At 38.9% G+C, this 20,351-nt stretch overlaps 1 protein-coding gene across 1 annotated transcript in view; it reads right to left on the bottom strand.

The window, feature by feature from the left end:
• CPNE4 (copine IV) overlaps positions 1-20,351 on the bottom strand; it is a 235,656-nt gene that overhangs the window by 73,827 nt on the left and 141,478 nt on the right. Inside the window, exons 6-7 of the mRNA XM_014937914.1 lie at positions 18,728-18,811; positions 17,723-17,812 (exon numbers count right to left, since the gene is read on the bottom strand). Coding sequence (XP_014793400.1) covers positions 17,723-17,812; positions 18,728-18,811 — 174 coding nt within the window. The remainder of the gene's footprint in view (positions 1-17,722; positions 17,813-18,727; positions 18,812-20,351) is intronic.

Raw genomic sequence — 20,351 nt, 5'->3', positions numbered from 1 at the left:
AAATGGCTATTTATTACCACAGCATACTGGCTGAAGTTACAAAATCAAATGCAGTCAGCAGAAGTGTCTTTTAATGATGCGTTTTTCACTGTGTTAGAAGATCCTGTCTTTCAAAAAAACTAAAAAATAACATAGGAATTCATCAAACATGGCAATTAACAGGCCCCTATGATCCCTGCCTCTGTTTTTTAAAATTTAACAAGTCAGTCAATTTAACAGACAGTTTAGTACAGAATATCTGGACAAAATAATAAAGACAAGATAGAGAAATAGTTTCAGAAACCAAAATTTTTCATCCAAGACCTGTTATTTTGATTCCTCCAGCTTAAGACCCTTTCAAGAGATTTTTCAGAAAACGCTAAGAATATACCCCTTTGAAAAGTCAAATCTTCCTAGACTGCCTCAGGTTAGGTGCACAAAACCAACTGGTACCCTTTTTTAAATCCTAGCCAAAAATCTCGAGTGTATTTCAGTTAAAAGCACTTGAATAAGACTTAGGTCACATGGTTTCAGTTTACTTCCAGTTTAGAGGCAGGGCTTGGAGATAAAAACATCTTTCATATTTATTCTCTCATTCTACACATTCATCTAAGAGAAATACTGTTAACAATGTCATTTGTATTAAAAACATTAAAGTCCCTTCCTGATTAAATTAATCTAGAATTTTGTAATCGTCTATGGGTATCTAGATCTAAATATTAAAGACTGTGCAATTACTCTCATTTTTTCCAGGGGATGACTCCTGAAACCTAGGGAGGTCTATTATCCAATGACTCAGTACAGACCCGGGCCTGAAGAACACCTGGAATCTCAGCTCAGCTCAAAAAGCCTTTCTATGGTTAAAGTCACTTAACTGATGTGCTTTATTTATGCTATTAATATAGTGGATATAATAAAATATTTAATGACTTCTGAGGTGGCTTTGGAAGTAAATGTAACATTAATAAAATCAGTAGGAAAAAAACACACTTTGGAAGGGCTGATATTATGTTGGCTAACCATGATGTCAGAACTGAAACAGAAATGGCTAGAAAAAATTTAAGATACCATTCCTATATATTACGATATATTATCCTTTCTGGATGCATGCTTGTCCTCCTTCGGTTATCAGTGGGGAGAAGAAAAAACAACAAAGGATGCTTAAACCTGTATTTGCTTTAAAGTGGGTTTGATAAAAAATTCAATGTAATGTAGGAAAAGGTCAGATATAGATATTAAAATCAAATACTTCTTGACAGATTGGATCCACCTGTCTCTCAACTGAGATGTAATAGTGATTCTCAACAATTGCAAAATGTATGAAACAACTAAGCTCCTTCTTGGAAATCACTAAGAAGTAATGGAAACTTCAAATGAAAAGGACATTCACATCACCTCTCAAAAAAAGAAAACCCTTTTTAAAAAAAAGGAGTTACACTGAAATGTCTCTGGTAGACATTTCTGTCTTTCTGTGAGAAAAGTAGGGATATCAAAGGAGAAGTTGGGCTAAAAAGCCAAAAACAAACCGGGAAACCATTTTGGTTCAGGAGAAAAGAACCTGAAAGAGCAAATAAACTGCCTGCTGCTTGACTGTTGTGTTCAGAGTAACAGGACTTTGCACACTTTCTGTTAAGACAGACAAAACCAAGACTTAATGAGAAACAGTCCTGAATTCTGAAATAAATGCCCCTCTCTAAGATGCTTAAGTATAGCATGGGTCAACAAGAACAACTTTTCATTAATTGAAATGCACTGGAGATGGGTCATAAGCTAGAAAGAAAGTAGAAAGCTAGTGACCATTTTATTTCAGAGCAATTTTGTTTAATTGGGGCAAAGAGGAAGGAGAAAAAATAAGCTGACAAGGTTTTTTTTCCAGCTACTACTACCTCTTTTGTATAGATAAAATCACTGCGGTCTGGAACAGGAAAAGGCACTAAGGAATTATTACTAGCATGGCTATGCCACATAAAAAATTGATTCTCAAAGAGGAGGAGCTTTAGGCAGCTTGTTCAGCCTTTAAGAAATCAAAGTGGAGTATAAAAGAAGTCATGTATTAAGCTGTTTTTATAAACTCCAAGCACAATTAATTTCAAAATAACAATCTGTTCTTGTTCATTGAATAAAAGTATTCATGCTCAAATACGGTTATATTTCTCCGCTGTAAGAAAAGACAGTAAATGGAACATGCAGTTGTTCCTTGCAGTACTGTAACATTCATTTTAATAGCACTGTCTTCTGTAGATGAAAACAGTATTTTATCACTAAGCCAATGGCAGTGTAACTTCTCAAGTACTATTCTAAATTTACAAGGTATTTTAAGATTCCCAGAATATACTCAAGATACAAATTCACAAATATATCAGGTAGAAAATTAAAACTACTAATCAGTGGTCCTTTTTCATATGTGAAATTTCATTTCCCAGAGCTGGGAAATGCATAACTGTCTATATGAAATGTATTCCTCCAAAATACACTTTTTTACAAACTGTGAGGAGGTTTGAATTGAGCACCTGAAGAGCAAAGATGCTGACTATATGCAACCTGTCCCTGAGGAATACCATCCTGAGCTCCCCCCTATCCAGTCTCCTTGCAGAGGAACAGAACTAGGTGAAACACTGTCTTTACTGGAACTTGCAAAACATATTACACAAACTTGCACTGTTTGATTGAAATCAATTGGAAAAAAAAGAGAAGAAAACAGGCTTTCAATTCCCAGTTTTCCAATTTAAAGCACGAGAAGAACATTTATCTACGAAAGGCTGTCTTGAGCAGCAAAAACCGACTTCTTTTGAACAGTCTGGCAAAACTGTCATAGATTTGAATTGTTTCACCTGAACCAAGCGGGAGGTTTTGGTGAAAAGGGCTGGGATGAAAATCCTGACAAATGCTGTTTGGCCCTTTATGCTGGTTTGGGGAGATGTATGTTAATCATAAAGATGGTATGAGCACCGGGATGGGTGAAAATGGGAGCGAACACACTGCTACCCTGAGGTTCTCCTTCAGCACAGCATTGTGTTGGCATAAATAGACTATTCATTAAGTGCTCTTGTGGGATTGCTATTGTAGGACTCTATTGCAGACTTGCACAGATATTTCTCTCTCTCCAGAACACCAAGTGGAAGCACACATCTGAAAGTCACAAAAGGATCCTGGCATCACTGGACTTCATACAAACTTTCCTAAAAGATACAGAACAATATTTCTGGAAAATTATCAATAATTCTGAATGTTTCCAACAAGTAAAACTTGTGCAATGCTGAGATATTGTAGCAATGGATATCCTGTGAGCAGCATAAATTGATGGACAGATAAAATATGGAAGGTGAAGGAAGGAGGTTTTTCTTGGCAACTATTAACAGAATAGTGCTTACAAAATGTGCATCTTTTCATTTTTCTCAGTCCTGGCAAACAAATAAGGGAAGCTTTCAGCACTAAAAATATGCCTATGATTTGCAGAATTCACTCAAACCTGTCATAGTTGAGGTTGGGAAGGATCACTGAAGCTGCAGCTGCAATTGGGGGACACATATCCTGTGTCCAAAATAACACAAGCAGAATTGATTCCAGCACTAGCCTCTGCTAATGCTGTACTCCCTGAAACACAAATATTAAAAAAAAAATAGATAGAAACTGCAGGCAAACTCCTGCAAGCTTTTTAAGATGAAAGAGTGCTTAAAATTAATATCCTGTAGAGAAAACACTTGGGTTTACAGAAAACCTCAGTTATTTGCCTATAAAGGGATGCTTACCTGTACAAGACCTACAAAGGAGTGTCTTTCTTTGGCTTATTCCTCTTTCCAAAACTTCACCTTTAACTTCTAAGCTCCTCTGAATATCTATCCTAGAACTGATCTTGATCTTAAACTCAGTGGCAAGTCTGGCCTTGCGCACACAGCAATGACAGTTACATAGCGGTGATCAGAATGATGAGTTGCTTTCTATAGGAAGGCAGGAAATTAACAGCCAAAGAAATCAGCACAAGAAGCTGTATATAAGACAGATCAGGCCCTTATTTCTGTACCATTAAAGATTGAAGGAAAGAACTCAAATGTCAACAACTTTATAAGTACATGCTTAATGCTCTGAACAGCCAGGAAAACGTGAGGAAGTCAGCCTAGGAGAGCATTCAATGAACATTACGTTACCAGGATCCCCTGTTTTTCTTTTGCAGGTCACCTTAAAGCTATGTAATGTTGAGGACTTAAAGCTCTTAAGGAGATTAAGGGTTCAAGTGCTGTGAACAAACAAATTTAGGCTACTAAAATCACAATTCTAAATTTTAAAATGTGCATGAGATGATTAAAAGTATGAGTTAGTGATTTTTAATTATTTTGTGAAAGTTTTACATATTCATAAGTCTGCTTGGAGAAGCGCACGCTGCATTCTGATGAGGAACGCCATTATCTCACACTCTTAACACAGCTTCAGTATAGCACAAGACAAGATTTCAGGGACGAGACATAAAATAACATCGTGGCAGACTCATAGTTTCAACTGGGGGCTGATAATATCACAACCTCAATTCTAACCACAGGTGGCACTTTCTGCTGCCCAGCTCTGGTAGGCTTTAATCAGACTGGCACGACGAATGGCTAGAGCCAGGCTATGATTCTGCTTCCCCCATCTCAGCCAGGCCCTGCCAAATGTCAGACCCAGGGTCATCCAGGAGTCCCAGGAGAGGGACAAGGGATGGAGGAAGGGCTGAACTGTAACAGAAGGATCCCATACTCGAAAGAAAGGGGGAAGGCGTATAGGTTTTCTTGCCATGCCCAAGAAAACTACATGGTGAAGTCCCCCCATGGCCGGATCCTGACTCTTCCCACACAGATCAGACTGGTTGGGGAGTGGACACCTACAGATGAAGGAGATACCTTCCCCATAAGATCCTCTGTCAGGTAATCTGGTTGCGTCCTACCACCTTTCTTTCTTAGTGACAGTTATCATGAATCACTTATGTGATAACTTCCAGCACTGCTTGCATCAACAGAAGTAATTTATTAATAAGATTTACCATCAGTCTGCAGCAATATGCCCCCACCCACCTTGGTCCCCCAGATTCCCTTTTATTCATGAATGGTTGCTTGCAATATTATGAAGAAAATAGCCTTGAAATCTGACAATAGGGAAATCTTTTACTCCCACATTTCAGCCTGGTCATCAGTCAAAGACTCATTTTTGGCACAACTCTAACAAGGTATTTTTTTCAATACTTTGAAGAGCAGGAATCTGAAACACTGTTGTCTGTCTAAGAGAAGAATCGTGACTGCCTAATGTGAGTAGCCTACTTTTTAATTAGCCTGTAAAAATTAGCCTGCCTTTCCAGACATCTAGTTATCAGATTTTCAGATGTCTTGCTTGCAACTAGAGAAATGGATTAATTAATAAACAGAAATAGCTGATATCAAATAGGGATTTGGTTGAAGGGTAGTATTTTTTTGAAAAATATATCTGCTAATATATACAAAAAAGAAATGCAGCAGAGGGCTGTGCATGTGTAACTAGGGTCAGGGTGAGTATTTGAAGGCATACAGAATTCCCCACGCTTTACTGCAGCTGCCACAGAAAAGCAAAGGACTAGCCTGGCTTAACTATGTGTTTATACACAGAAAACTAGACACACCTCAGGTTTATATAATCCATTTACCATTTGTCTTTTCATGAAGTTGTAGTGGAGGAGAAGAAACCTTGCACCATGACCCACTAGCAGTACGTGCATACCCTTGCTATGAATATGCACAATTTCTTAAATATTGACACAATTTAGAGCCTTTTCAGATTAAAATCAACACTTAAATTTCACCTTGAAAGCTACAAGCATTCACCATAAGAAAATATTAAAAGTACATGGTACTAGTATCATCTTTCTGTCAGAAGACAGTGAATACTTAGAGAAAAACTATATAAGACAAAGAAAGGTACGTTCATCTTAACTTCATCATATTCTCACGGTTACTGGTAGTTAAAAACTTTAGCTCCCTCTAAAAGCTTCTAAAGCTGGAGGGAGCATCTGATATATGCTGTTAATAGCCAGCCGATGCGATAATCATTAATGAGTTTGTCTAGTCCCATTTTTAGTATATTTACAGCTTTTGGCCTCCCAAGATCCTTTGACAACATATCCCATCATTGAACTGTGTTGCATAGAAACAGAACTTCCTTGTGCTTTAAGCCTTGTGTATGGTCATGGTGATTTTCAAGGTCATGTACCCCAAGGACAAATAATCAAACCTTTCCCTTGCCATTTCCTCCAAGGCATTCATGAGTGCAGAGCTACCTCTATAAGATTATCTTTCTTTCCAGTCTGAATTTAGCCCCTTTGCAGAAGGAAGCCTTGCTAAGATCATTTTTGTTTACTTACTTTGTATCTAAGTGCCAAGCATTAGCATTAAGATCCTTTCGTGACATTTTGAAGTGAAAACTATCCCAGATTATTTGATCACCGATAAATTTTGTTACTTTATTGTTCCTTTTCTCTGAGTTATTTATGACTATCTTAAACAATATCTAGTCCCAGCAGAGATAACCAGAAACCTTCCTCATAATTTCCTCCATTTCTTCCCATCCTTTGCTTCTTTTCCAGGAAAAGCTGTTGACAGAAACTATGTTACTCAATACACATTAAACTTCATTCTGCACAACTCTATGAATGGACCCAGGATTTACCCTCTTTGGGGACTCAATACAATGGTCTAGTACGTTGGCTCCTGCGGTTACGCAGTAGTTCTGCTGTGATTCAAGGTCCCATATATACTGCATTTACATTAAAACTGCAAATGATACTACTCTTCAGATCTTGTTCTGTAAAATGTTGTGCTATTAATTCAAGAGATGGGTATGAATGACAGAACTTGTCCTGCTGTTGTCAGCGTGTAAAAGGTATCACAAAGTCCTTTTCTGTCCAATGCTCCTTCTCTACTGCTCAACACTTGTTCAGTATTGGCAAGTGTGTGAGACTAAAGCTCTTGCTGGTATCCCATGAGGAGATTTCCTAATATAGAAAAGAGACTGCTACCAGTAAATTCTGAAATTTCTCAGAAATAAAGGAAATGAGGCGACTCAATACGAACTCTAAGCAAGTAACGCAACGGTCAACAATGTAACAGGTGATTGATCCATGCGAACAAACCTTAGGGCAGTTGATATCTAAAGTGTTGTCTAAGGGGTCAACTGCTGATGCTGTTCATAGGTTTTAACTTCAGACCAGGGCAATTTAGAGTGTAGGGGGCAGGCAAGCCATAGCTTTTTTTATGATCTCTTCTGAAAGCAAACTACAAGACTCAACAGTTTGTAGTACTGAGAAATTATTTCTAACTTTACTTGCCATCTCCTTCACGTAAGGATGCATGGACAATCCATGCACTTTTCAGAAGGGGAAGGATTAGTACATTTGTGATGGGAAACACTATCCCTTTGTTAATCTCAGGCAAAGCAGACACAATGGCTCTCATGCTCAGGACACAAATCATTTCCACAGTCACAGAGAAGTCTTACCTTCAAAACAGCTTGCACATCCTTCAAGGTGTTCAGCAGCAGCAATGAGCTGGGTACACTAAGCTAGCAGCCACTTTGAACAACTCTGTTGAGCAAGACTTCAATCAATAGTACAGAGGAAACAGCCAGAGAGAGGAGGGCAAGGATTGCTGCACTGCAGCTGGCCAGAGTCAGTGAGGAGCCCTGAAGAGACTAACATCTGGGGCTGCTGTATTGGCAGCTCAGAGTAGAGGGGGACAAGAGAACACCCTCCTCCCAGTCTTCCTAAAAATACACCAGTGGCATTGCTCTTGGTCAGCGGAGCATTAAAACAACTCTGCTGTTCCTCGTGAACAAGCAAGTCTTGATTTCTCATTGACTGAGAGGGACTGGGATCAAGATGTCACAAAAAAGTTTTATCCTAACACCGAATCCCACCCAAAGCTCAGAGCTCGTGGTGGCCAGCCCTATAGTAAAACTTCCCTGGCATGTTTTCGCAGCTGTAATACACAAACAGAACAACAAGTATCCACAAAACCACTGAAGTCTCTGATGCCAAAAGCCCTGGTTTCTTCTGCTATTACCACAAGGAGGGCTGTGATTGGCTAAATGCTTTTTTGAGGGAGTCTTATAGAGCATAGCTATCAAGCATTTTCAAAATAATTTGGAAATCTGACATACACGATGAACATTTTTGTGTGGCTTAATGGTAAGGTAGATAAAACACTTTTATTACAAAACACAGCCCTATTCATTACGTAAGGTGCACATACGTTACACACGTGGTTTACACACATTACAAAATGTGTATGTCATTTAGTTGGGAGGAAACATGTCCTTGGCAAATGGAAAATGCAGATCTAAATTATTTTAACAGAATGTGTGGTAGGTGAGATCACTGTGTACAGAAGGGCTAGATATTTCCAGTGTAAGATAAAGTTCACACTTTTCAAGTGACCACTACATACTGAGACATCTTCTAAAATACTAAAGTTTACACACAATAGTGATTTCTGCCCTAAAGTTGTCTACAGTATCACAAATATTAATTTAAAACCTGAAGACACATAATGTAATTTTTTAAAAAACATTATTTTACCTTAAATTTGACTCTGCTATGTTCCCTGAGAATATTACCATTTAAAATACACATCTTTTATTATCTGCAATGTGTAACCATTTTTGTGTGGCAGTATGTTAGTGTATAAACTATAAAGATACTATTTATGAATAGAATTTTAAAGTAAGCTTTCTATTTAAGTAGCAAAAATACATTGTTCATAGCAAAGAATACATTTATTATACACTTTAACAACAAGGGAAGAATTTCCCTGAGTGTGTAATTTTTAATTTACACAGTAAAAGATATCTGAAAAGAAACCTGGGGTCTTTATAAGTTGGTTATATGTCAGCCAATGTGAGGCTTTGCTACTTTATGAGAGTCTGAAATGAGATTGTCTGGAAATTGCTTTCACTATTCTTTCCAATCTCAACTGAAAGAAATGAAAACAGAATATGAAAAACTGGTTACACTTCCATTTTCTCTCATTTTTAATATCATGAGATACTGTAAGTCACACAGCAAAATCTCCTGTAGACACAAAAGGATGAGACTGATGGATTTTCTTTAAGATATGCAACACTTCAAAATTCTCTCACTAGAGCATTCAGCTGCTTTACAAGGCTACAGCTAAGCCTTAATCCTGATCTGTTTTAGTGAAAGCTTCATTTTATTCTTATAATTCAAAATGGTAGCACTGGTTTCTAAACTTCTACAGTAAGCAGCTCTGCAGCTAATACTGGGGACTGTAGGGTGTTTGGTGCATTATCCACACGGTGATCTGAAAATCGGGAATAATGTAGAGGTCATTTAATTCTTAAGCATCCCCTGCGCCCCACTCTCCAGTGAGGAACTGATCCTCATTAACAGGGCTTTGCTTTGTTTCATTTTAAATGGTCCCAGACACCTCTGATTCAACTTATAGTCAGCAGCACTTATAGGAGTCTCTGTTTCATTTCAGGGGATTAAAACTCACTTTCAAAGACAGCTCAAGAGAGATGAGAGAGCCCTTCGAAATATTCCTCATCCTGATGGCTCGCATAGCAAGGCTGTGGAAGGCTGTATTTATTTGTCTTGGGATGGAACAATGGGGGCAGAAAGCAATTGGAAGAAAGAACACAATAAATGCAACATACAAATTATTTGGAGGCAATCCTCTCTTATTTACAACAGAGAAAACACTCCTCAGATCCCCTAATCCAGACAAACAAATTGGCACACAATATTTTTGCTTGTTTGTGGCCCTCCCTTTGCCCTTGTTTCGCACAATGAATGTTCCTTGCAACGTCAGGGGCAAGTTTCTTCATTTCTGCCCCAGGGCTCATGGAACCGGGGGCTCTGGCAAAAGTCTCCTTTTACAGGGTGAACTCTGAAATTCGGTCTGTCAGAGTCACTCAATGGACAAAAGACTCCCGTCTCTCACTACCCTGCCCATTTTATTCATATGTACCAGCTCTTCAGCCTTCTACCACCATCTTTATCAGCATCCCGAGCACTTGGAGATATGAATATCAGCTCTTTTTAACCACTGTATATCAGATGATCTCTCCCATGTGCAATCCACTCGCACCCCTAATTGTTGTGACAACACTTGTCATTTAGATAGCTCTTTCATCTTCAAAGCACTTCACAAACACCAATTAACCCAAATCTAGATTAATTAATCTAACAATTAATTTGCGTTATATCCAGCGGTTACAATAATGGAGAAGAAACTAGTGCCTATTAAAGTCATCAGAATGAGTTCCCTCGACTCTAAAAAAATGAGATCAAGCTCATTTCTTGAGTCTATTTCTCTCTCCTAAATCTTCACTTCCATCTGGTATTTCCTTCACTGGCATCTTCAATTGCTTTATCAAGAATACAGCCAAGGAAAAGGGAGACAAAACAAAGGATTCTGTGATCTGAGATCACACACACCAGGAGTTAAATCAGTTTTGTTTTAAGGATGATCTTAAATCTTGCACCTCACCTGCACAGAGTTTATGAAGATTGATTGGACCAGTCCTTGACATGCTCAGATAAAATCAGGGTTCCAAACACACTGCTGCTATTAATGAATTCATGAGACACTCATATTATAAACCAATTGCTAAATTATAGATTAACCCAAAGTGACAAAATAGGGTGAGTAGTTGCAGCAAATTCCCTACAATCACTGTAGACCTTGTGAAGTGGGCCACTTGAGGTTTTAATAATCAGTGCAGTGTTCCTGCAACCTCAGGCACGTAGAGATAACAAGGGAAGAAAATGATAGACAAAGCAGAAGAAACTTTTAAGAACTGTAGTATTCTAATGAATCACTTACTGGAAAAGTAGGTCCAATGGCACGGAGGTCTCAGAGACCTCAGAGTCTTTTACAGTGTGTCATTTACTTTAATTTTATAATAGTCCTCAAAATAACGCATCATCCTCTTAGAAGACTATTTAAAAACTACTCTGGTTAAGAAGTGCACACTTATAAAAATATTTCTATTAGCTTATTAAATATACACCACATCCCAATATTTAAGCCTAGTTTTTTGGTGTTTCTTTTGACCACCAAGAAGGTTTTTATTACCTAAAATTATCAGCTTCACAGTCAGTTTTACAAGAACTTCTCTGACATTCACAACATAATAACATCCTTAAAATGGCTAACAAATAAATACTATTCAGATTATAAAGAAAGATCTGCACCCTCCAAGAATGAGGCAATTATTCTTAAGATTCCAGGAAAATGCCCTGACCTAATGAAAAAGAAATGACTTACTGAAAAAGTTATTTGAAGGCATCTTTTGATTCATATTAAAGATATGTAAAGGTTGAGTCCCCCTTTCTCGTTGTTGAGGCCTTTCCACAAGAAGGATTCTACATGCAAATACCTCTTCAGCAACAACAGGGTAAGCAAGCAGGGAATTAATGGCTCCACTGGCATTAATTTTGTGCATAAATTGAAGGGGAAAACATAGAACTGTGTAGTTAGTCAGGAATGACTGAAATCACTCAATCAAGTAAATAAACAGCAAGTCTAGCCTATGCTGTAATTGGTTCTTGGTGCCAGTCTCTTTCTAACTGGAATTAAAAGCCCAAAGAAAACAGCAACAGCAAATGAGTCTTCTCTCATAGAACAGTGTGAAATCTGTTCATGCTTTTCTAATCATCATTTGACACTGCTTGAATTGCCTTTTGTGCCATACGCTTTTTTAAATCCTGCACAAATTATTGCTGTTGACCGTAAACTGTATCTTTCCGCATTAATGCTTCAAACACTCTATGGCAGCTAAACCATGAAAAAAAATAAAAGCACTAATGGATTTATCTGAATGTATTACTTATTACTTGTCTCTTAAGCTTTATTTGGCGTTCTTCACAGGTTCTGCTGTTACTTCCACCACTGGCTTTTAGAGATGCTGAAGGCTTATTGAAGGATTACAGTTTATAATATACCAGTATAAGCAGAGCTGTAGTCAAATATTAAAGGTCACTAAAAGCTTATTGATCTAGAGAGCACTGCAGTAATAACTCAGAGAATATCAAAATAACCACTGCTGTTTGCTTTTCCTTAACTTAGAATGGAGCAGCCAATACACTTGCAGAGCTTTAAGAAACTTTTTACCCCTTATGAGCCATCATTTTGCATGCAAGAAAGACATATGGTTACAACTATTAGAGGAAGACCCAACCTTCCACTCCCAAAAATGCCATAACATATCCTGGGGAAGAGATTATTAAATTAATAATAATTCTTTATTTTTATTTTTTTGAATGAATAAAATTCATTATCAAAGGCACATAAAGTGGTTGCGCATTTCCACCCAGCATAATGTGAAAATCTTTCTTGTAGGCTGTGGAGCTCCTTCTATTAATACTGTAAGCAAGGATCACATTCTATAACAGCAGCAACAAGGCAGAAGAGGCACTGCACAGATTATTAATTTAAGCAAAGTGCAGATCTCTCAAGAAGACCTTGTTAACAGTGATCTACCACAAAAATGTAGAAAATTCATGGCCTAAGAAGATTCATATTGGAAAGGTCAATATTTTTCTATTTATAAAGGTCTTAGTACAGAAACAAATTGAAAATCACATGACCTTTAAACTCCTGAATGCATCTCCCTAGCACTAGAGCACTGTAGATACATTGGGGCCTACAAGCGTATGCAGATAGACCCCTCAGCAGAAAACCAAACATAGAATTCGTGTGCACACACAACTACTCCATCAGAACGAATGGATGAAGCCAAGGAAGTCAACCGGACATAAAAGAGAAAGGGGAAGAACAGCAGAACCAGGTTTTAACCTTGTTAGAAGTTCACAGGAAGAGGCAACTTTCTCATGGTTACCCAAAGGTAAGCAACAGTGATGTCTTAGGGCTTCACGCTGCAAAAAGCTATTCATGCACACAGAGGCCTTATGACCTGAGGTATGCCATAGCCCTGGTACCACAACTGTGGGTCCCACACATAACGGTACATACATAAATATCATCAGGATCATCATCTGTAATCTGGGCTAGGTAGGGATGAAACAATAAACAAACTGACAACAATGATACAGTTGCAACATACAGATTATTGAAAAGTAGAAAAATATCTAATGGACATTCTTCTTTCGAAAATTTCCCCCACCTGGTTGGAAGATGAAAAGGACTTTCTATATAGATATGACACATGCTTCCCCCTCTCCTTCCAGCCTCTTTTATTACTTCACCTGCAGCAATGTCTTTCTTCCAGTGTCCAGAAAAAACAATGTTTTTCTTTCTTTTGCCTTTTTTCCTACTTTTCCTTATGAACAGAATTTCTTTCAGTGAGGCTCTTTGTACAAACTCAGCAGAAGATATTCTTAATCTATGCCATGTGCACTGTTTCATCTGTGCCTCTATAGCACCTTGTTAGGTGTTTATTTCCCAAGTACATCTAATATCTACACAAAAAGAGATTATTTTTCAGTGTACGTTACCAGGACTCCTCTAGAAAAAGAGGAACCCTACAACTACTAGAATGGATGGACAGTAGATGATCCCTATCAGAAGATACTCAGAATGTGAGCCCATACTTCAGATAAGCCTTTGATAAAGGGAACGTACCTCACATGCTGAAACCAAACCTGAATTTAAAAAATTGCTCCACAATTCACAGGACCTCCAGCATAGCAGACTATGATAAAAACTGCAGTCAGAAGGACAGGATATAATCCCTTACTCAGATTTGTCAGTAATTACTGTTGTGAACTGAACCTCTTTACATATTAGAAAATCAATGCACTACTTCTGGATCAAAGAGGTATTTGTTCACTTCAACGTATACACAAATTGTCTATACCATTAGTATTAAAAGAAGTTATGACCAGCACTGAAGTGTGACCAGACTTCTCAGATGGTTTCAATGTCTGAGAAGAAATGCTCAGTAGGTTCATAAATCTAATATATCTTTTTCATAATAAAACCTAGAGCAGCAATAATTACAATAAAGTTTTACAAGGCATCCTGAGAGGAATAAAAAAAAATAACTGCTCTCATCACCAGAGCTAAATAAAGCAAAATTAGATTTTTTTTTTTTAAAAAAGCCCATAAGGAATTCAAATTAGCAGACTTTGTAAAGGATGCTAGCAAAAGACTTCTGAGGAAGATCCTAATTAATGGTTGCTTTGATTTTAGTGACCTTGCTTATCTTATCTTTCTCAACACACATTTTAAACAATAAAGTTTCAAATATCCAGACAGTATAAAGGCTGCTTTGGGTGCAAGACTTATAAAAAGTAAACTTCTGTAAGTTAAACTGAGTTGTTTTAGTGTATTTATGCCATGTTAATCCTCATTCCTCATAATACATAGAAGACCACTAAGCTCAGTACCCATGTGATGAAAGGCCAAGACTTCGGAGCTCCAAAGAGCCTTCAGAGGCAAGTCACAGGTAGTGATGGTTCCAACGTGTCTGCTGCTGTTAAGAGTCTCCCTCCATTTGCAGAATTTCCAAAAGCTGACATTTCCCTCCAAGCACTTCTGGTGTCTCCTAAAGCCTTAACTTAGATTACGCTTTCCAGGGTATGTAAAAAAGAAACAGCAGGTACAGGGACAAAATTACCCAGCCTTAAGCAATTAGCGTTCACAGTGATCAGGCAATCCTGGTGAAAAGCTGATGCTTAGCAAGGCATCTGGGACACACTAAATCTCCCCACATTAAATATGGCACAGGGAATTCTTCCAACACTTAGCAGTAAAGTATTGCTATATACTTTATGAAGTGAAACAAAGCATCTAAAGTAAAATCTTCTAAAATACTGTAGGGTGACGACTGGAATGCTTAGTCAGTGTAAATCAAAGTATAAACATTCATACGGTGCTAAACCCATCACAGACACTTCACATCTCCAATTCTTATAATTTCCATTTTTCTGTCTTTGCTGCCATCAAAGTCCTAATTTATAGTCAGCATAGAAAGCACGCAGAATAGTCATCTGACAAGTACTATATGTTATCTGTCAAACACAAGTGATTTTGGGGGCTGCTCTTCCGTAGCAGCCTTATCTTACACCCACAAAAAGGTATAAAGGGCCTGAGTTTTAAAGAAATTTCAAGCTTTTTTCTTATTTTACATTCACATTTAATTTTAAAATATTTCTGCACTCATGAATGATATTGTGCAAATCTTATTACTTTTAGCTTTTCTGCAAGTGTCTGAACTCTGGCTTTAGGCAAATACACAGATATCTAAATCAGGGCCTGCAAACACTTGTATACACAAATAAAAACATGTATTCTCAAAAAAAAGACAAGAATCCCACAGAATCAGGGCTATTTTGAAAATTGTCAATAGGTTCATAAGATCCATGCCTTGGTTCTCTTCTTCACCCATTCCTTCACTGACTTTCCCCTTATATTCTCTACAGGCAGTCCTAAAGGACTATTCTTACTCCTCTTCACTTCTCCCTCTATCTGTTCTCAGCCTATCTCTTGGCAGCATTCAACTACTGTCTCTCTGCTCATAGCTCAAAGACATCCTTTATTCCTAGATCCATCTTCTTCTGCCCAAGCTGAAGTCTCAGCCTCTCTCATACCTTCTCACCTTAAAGAGCTTAAAGCATGTTTCTCCCTCCACAACCACAAACCTCTATCCTTAAGGACTTGCCACTAGCTCCGACATTCTAGGCATCATATTTTCCTTGCATTTTTTCCTAGGTTTTCTCATCTGGGTGATTTAAAGGCCACATATACACAATGTGGTGAAGGCAGTACTGTGCTAAATTTGCTTTTCATATGAGCAGCAGAAATATGATCCATCTTTTGTCATGAACGTATATGGTGGCATTACTATGGGATGTTACCCATTTCAATTTAAGCTACCTCAAGAAGCACATCCTATAAAAGGCAGCACAAATAACTGCTCTAAGTGAGTGTGAGGTACAAGCTGGGCTAGATGATCTGGGACCCTGTGCCCAGGAAGAGGCAGGGTGCAACCTTCTGCATCTGGTAGTGTAAAGCGCACCCTCAGAGAAGCTGCATAACACAGATAATCTGTCACATTACATCTCTTCTTCAGTCCCTCGGCATCTCTCATTTTGAGTATGCCACGCTGTCATGCATTGTCCCCTTCAGTTCTGCTCCCTTTCACCTCAGCAGAATGCTGCAGCAGCTAGAGCTGCTTTAACCACATCACCTATGTCCCACCAGCAGCTTGCCCTTCACTAGTACATCAAAGAACTGCTCACCCTCTCTTTCCAAGCCTTTCATAGCCCACTCCATTCAAAAGTAAAAGCTCAGCTCCCAGCCCTGCCTGAGCTGTGACGTGAACTCATTGTACAAATAAGCACCATCTGTGCTTTTTGCAGCACTTCCTTTTTGTCATGGAATAGCAGCCCAGGCATCAGAGGCACCGATGGAGGCCCGAGCCATGGCAGTGCTCCTTATCCAATGGTCCTTTGAGTCAGTCATGTTACTACCTCTGGAAGGTAGTTGCTCGTTTTTGGGGTTTTTTTTCCCTTTTTCCTCTCCTGGAGATCCATATGGCTTATACAACACAGAGTAATGTGCTTGACTCCTGTGTTGCAGGCACCTAACTATAGATATTTAATCCACCCAGAAAATTTATAAAAATGCGGCCTCCCAAGATTAACAAAGTCTTTATCCTGACTCTTCACATTACTGTCCTCCTACACATTACAATAAAAACATTTCTTCATTTGCATTAGAAATCCTCTTTAGCCAATACTGTTAATTTTGCTTGCAGTTTAAAATGGAGGCTGCTCTTTCCCCATACCTCATTCTCTATTTCATCTGCTCCAGCTCTGTTTCAAACCCATTGCACATGTCAAACACGACTGCTTTGATCATTTACCAACTAAGGGGTAAGTGGAAAGATCTTTCACAACTGCTTCCCTGTACCACTTGAGTTGCTGAGCTTCCCTTCCTTCCAACACCTCAGATGAACCTGTTACAAACGCCTTGGTCTGGCCTCCTAAGTATCCTGTCCTCCGTCTACTTCATCCTTCACTTTTCCTTGCTACATCTCATTGTTTTCTCAAAATTCCTTACTCTTTTGGCACTTCCTTTTCCCTTGGGCTCACCTTGTTTGCCCAACAGTGCCACAAGGGACACAAACAATATATAAAGATAACCACTCATACCTGTGTCTCCCTCGTGCATCCTTAATACCATACAAACATATACACATGCACACTGCACCAGTACCACTGTTGTTCCATAAAAACAGTGCCAATTTTGTGAAGTTATAAATCACAATCAGCATGACCAGCATAAATTCAAGTATTCATAAGACTCCTTTTTACCTTTTCCACCCATCCGTGGCATGCATTGTACCATGCCTTTTTGCGGCCATCCTGTTCTCCAAATACAGTAACAGAGCTCATAATTCAGTGTTTCTTTTACAGAGGGTCTCCAGGCATAAAAGTGAGGAAATGGTAGTTACAATGGTGGTAGGGCTGCCACTTCCCTTGGGTATATTTCCACCAGCTAAATGATGTTGGGTTCAAATTATCCAGCTGATTAGTAAAAACAACTCCATCATTTTTTGAGGTTACTGTGAGAAGTATTGAGCATAATCTACCGATTACAGTGGATTACATTTCTCTGCATCCTTAATCTGATTGTGGTAATCATAAAGCAGTGATCATCTTTTCCATCAAAGGAGGCGGCAACGCAGAGTAGCAAACTTCAATTGAAAAAGGGAGTTTTCTATGAGTAAAACAATTCAAAAAGTAGGAATGACTTCTGACCTTTAGCCTGCGGTCCTGGTCTCCGCTACACAGAGAATTTACAGACACTTTAAAGGTCTTCCAGGCTGGATTTAAGTTATTCATCACAACCTGTGAGTGAAAAGAAAGGAAGGGAACCCTTAGTACCTCTCCAAACAGAATGCTAATAAGAGCAACAATTTTCAGTACAGTATGTTCGCCAGAAAGAGAAGAAAGCAGAGCTCAGCTGGAGGTTTGCAGAACACTATGCATGGGATATATGCCCTTGAGCAACCTGCAGTTTGCAACACTTCTCCTCTAAAAAGCCCCAAAAAGGAGCAGAGGTGGGAAACGACCTGTACACACAACATGCTACAGAGATTGCCCCAGCACTGCCAGGCCTCAGTGGGAGCATAAGTCACAAGCAAAAGGTTGTGGAATACATCCCTGTACTGGAAGCCATGGAAGAGATACAGGATTGGGCAATGGGGATGGGCAGCATCAATTTACAGACACACGGGCTGCCGTGGCAGGAAGACTTTATGGGATCCATAACTGACAGGCTCATAACCCCAAATTCCTACCACAGCTCCACCCTGTACACCTAAATCCTGCTTTTTAAGGCAGCGCCACTCATTACCATGGAAGCAGTAATGACACTGGCACGCATGAAACTAACATAAAGCACCCAGATTACAAATCTCTTTAGCGCCAGCAATCTGGGAGGAGGTGGAAAAGATGGAACATAGCATTAATGGGAAAATATGTAGCATGGTTTGGGCTAAATATAATATGTATAACTCTTGACCTTCAAACAGAATATCTGCCAGTTTTATTAAGCTTTGATCCTTCGCTTCAGTACCATCTTCCCTTACTCTAACATGCATAGGTCAAGAACTGATACCCATTAGTCAATAATTACACAAGAAACAGAAGTGTTTTTAAATGTGGGTGCTTGCAATACCCTTTGTGACATTGGAAGCATATACTATTCCTCCTGACAGCCCACCTGGGCCCTTGGAAAGTAAATCCAACCTTATTCCTTACCTCAGTCCGGTGAACAAGTTGTTGGGTTGCATCATCATTCATCCGGAAAATCTCCAGAAAAGGATCAGATTTGCTGAAAAAATCCTAAAATAAAATATAGGACAGGTTACTCCTGAGACTTCGTTTTCTTTGAGCTTTTCAGGCACAGTGCACTGGTGCTTCTCTGACTGCTAATGAAACAGGAGAGCCAGTGCAGTTTTACTGAGACCTCTCGGTGTCTCTCAGCAATATTTCATTTTTGCCCTGTTCCACAAGGACTTCCATGGCACTGCTGTTGCTCTCAGTTTGACTATCCAAGCATGGCAGACAAAACTTTGTAAAATTTCATTTTACATTGAGGTTCACATACTCGCTGCACCACAGAACACCTTCCCCTAGTCTTGCATCCAGCTAACAACCCTGAGCGTTCTTACACAAACCTAAATTAAGTTGCTTTCTGTAGCTTTGCTGCAGTCTGGCCACAGCCTCTTTCGTTTCAACATCTAATCTCTTCTGGACATGCTGACTAGGGAGCAGAAGAGTCGATGGGTTTTAGCCCTCCACAGCTGGTGGGAAGGAAGTTGGCTAATTCAAACTTCTAACTGTGCAATGCTGCAAGAGCAGGACTCAAATGGAGGCCATTTTTCTGTAATATCAACTCCTTTCTAAATTTTCTTCTCAAAGAGTCACATGATGAACTTTATGCATATAAATCTTATTCTCTATAGGCCATATCCAAAACCACAGACCTTCACATCAACTTAAGGAAGTGAGGAATTCTGTTTGCTCTCCCAGTGTTTTTAGAAAAGCATTAGCGTAAAAATGATTGTAATGTGCAATGCTCACCATACTTATTTTTGACTAGCTGGAGAGCCACTGGGATGGAGATAGCTTTGGGTAAGATACTAGCCGAAGTCTAGGCACATCATTTTGGTCAAATTTGTCTTAAAGACATTGTTACAATTCCACAGCTGCAAAAAATACAGTGAAACCAGGGCCGTGTAAAGAGACACCTGAATTTGAATGCCTGGACAAGGCAGTGAGTCCCTAGGGAACACGAAGCCTTGGGCAAGGCTCAAGCAACCTGAAGTCTTTTCCATGCCCTAAAGAGGAATCCTATTAATGCTGTTGTGTTCAGTGTGCTGATCTGTGATCTGTTTCTTTTCCTACTAGAGAAAAGGTAAGGGTATGTTTAGAAACTGATGCAAAGCCCATGTGTATGCATTTGTTAAATCTTACCATGTAGAGCTTTAAACAACAAAGCCGTATGTTTGCCTATTTGTTCCAATTACATGGTTACAGGACATTTAATGTAAGAGCGTATAGAACAGCACAAAACTCAACAAATTCTGTAGCTCCAGAATTTGTCTCAAGACCCTGATGTAGATTTAGTATCTGGACTGCATTCAGCACTTAAAACTGCTAGTTTATTGGGAGCTTTGGTGATCAAATTCTCCCAGATTACTACTGCATACCAAACAGAACAAGTAGAGAGTGAGGGCACTGGCTTAATCATGGTGATGCCAAAAATTCAGAGTGAATGGGGTTAAAAAGGATTGAACTGCCTCTTCTCACCCATAAGTATACTGCTAAATGCAAGTTTGAATAGAAAAGTTATCAGAAAGAAAACACTTCAAAATTATAC

This window comes from Calidris pugnax, unplaced genomic scaffold, assembly GCF_001431845.1.
Source record: "Calidris pugnax isolate Ruff unplaced genomic scaffold, ASM143184v1 scaffold11, whole genome shotgun sequence".
NCBI classification, from domain to species: Eukaryota; Metazoa; Chordata; class Aves; order Charadriiformes; family Scolopacidae; genus Calidris; species Calidris pugnax.
Note: the sequence above shows the minus strand (reverse complement) of the source record. Positions and strands in the feature narration are given on the sequence as shown.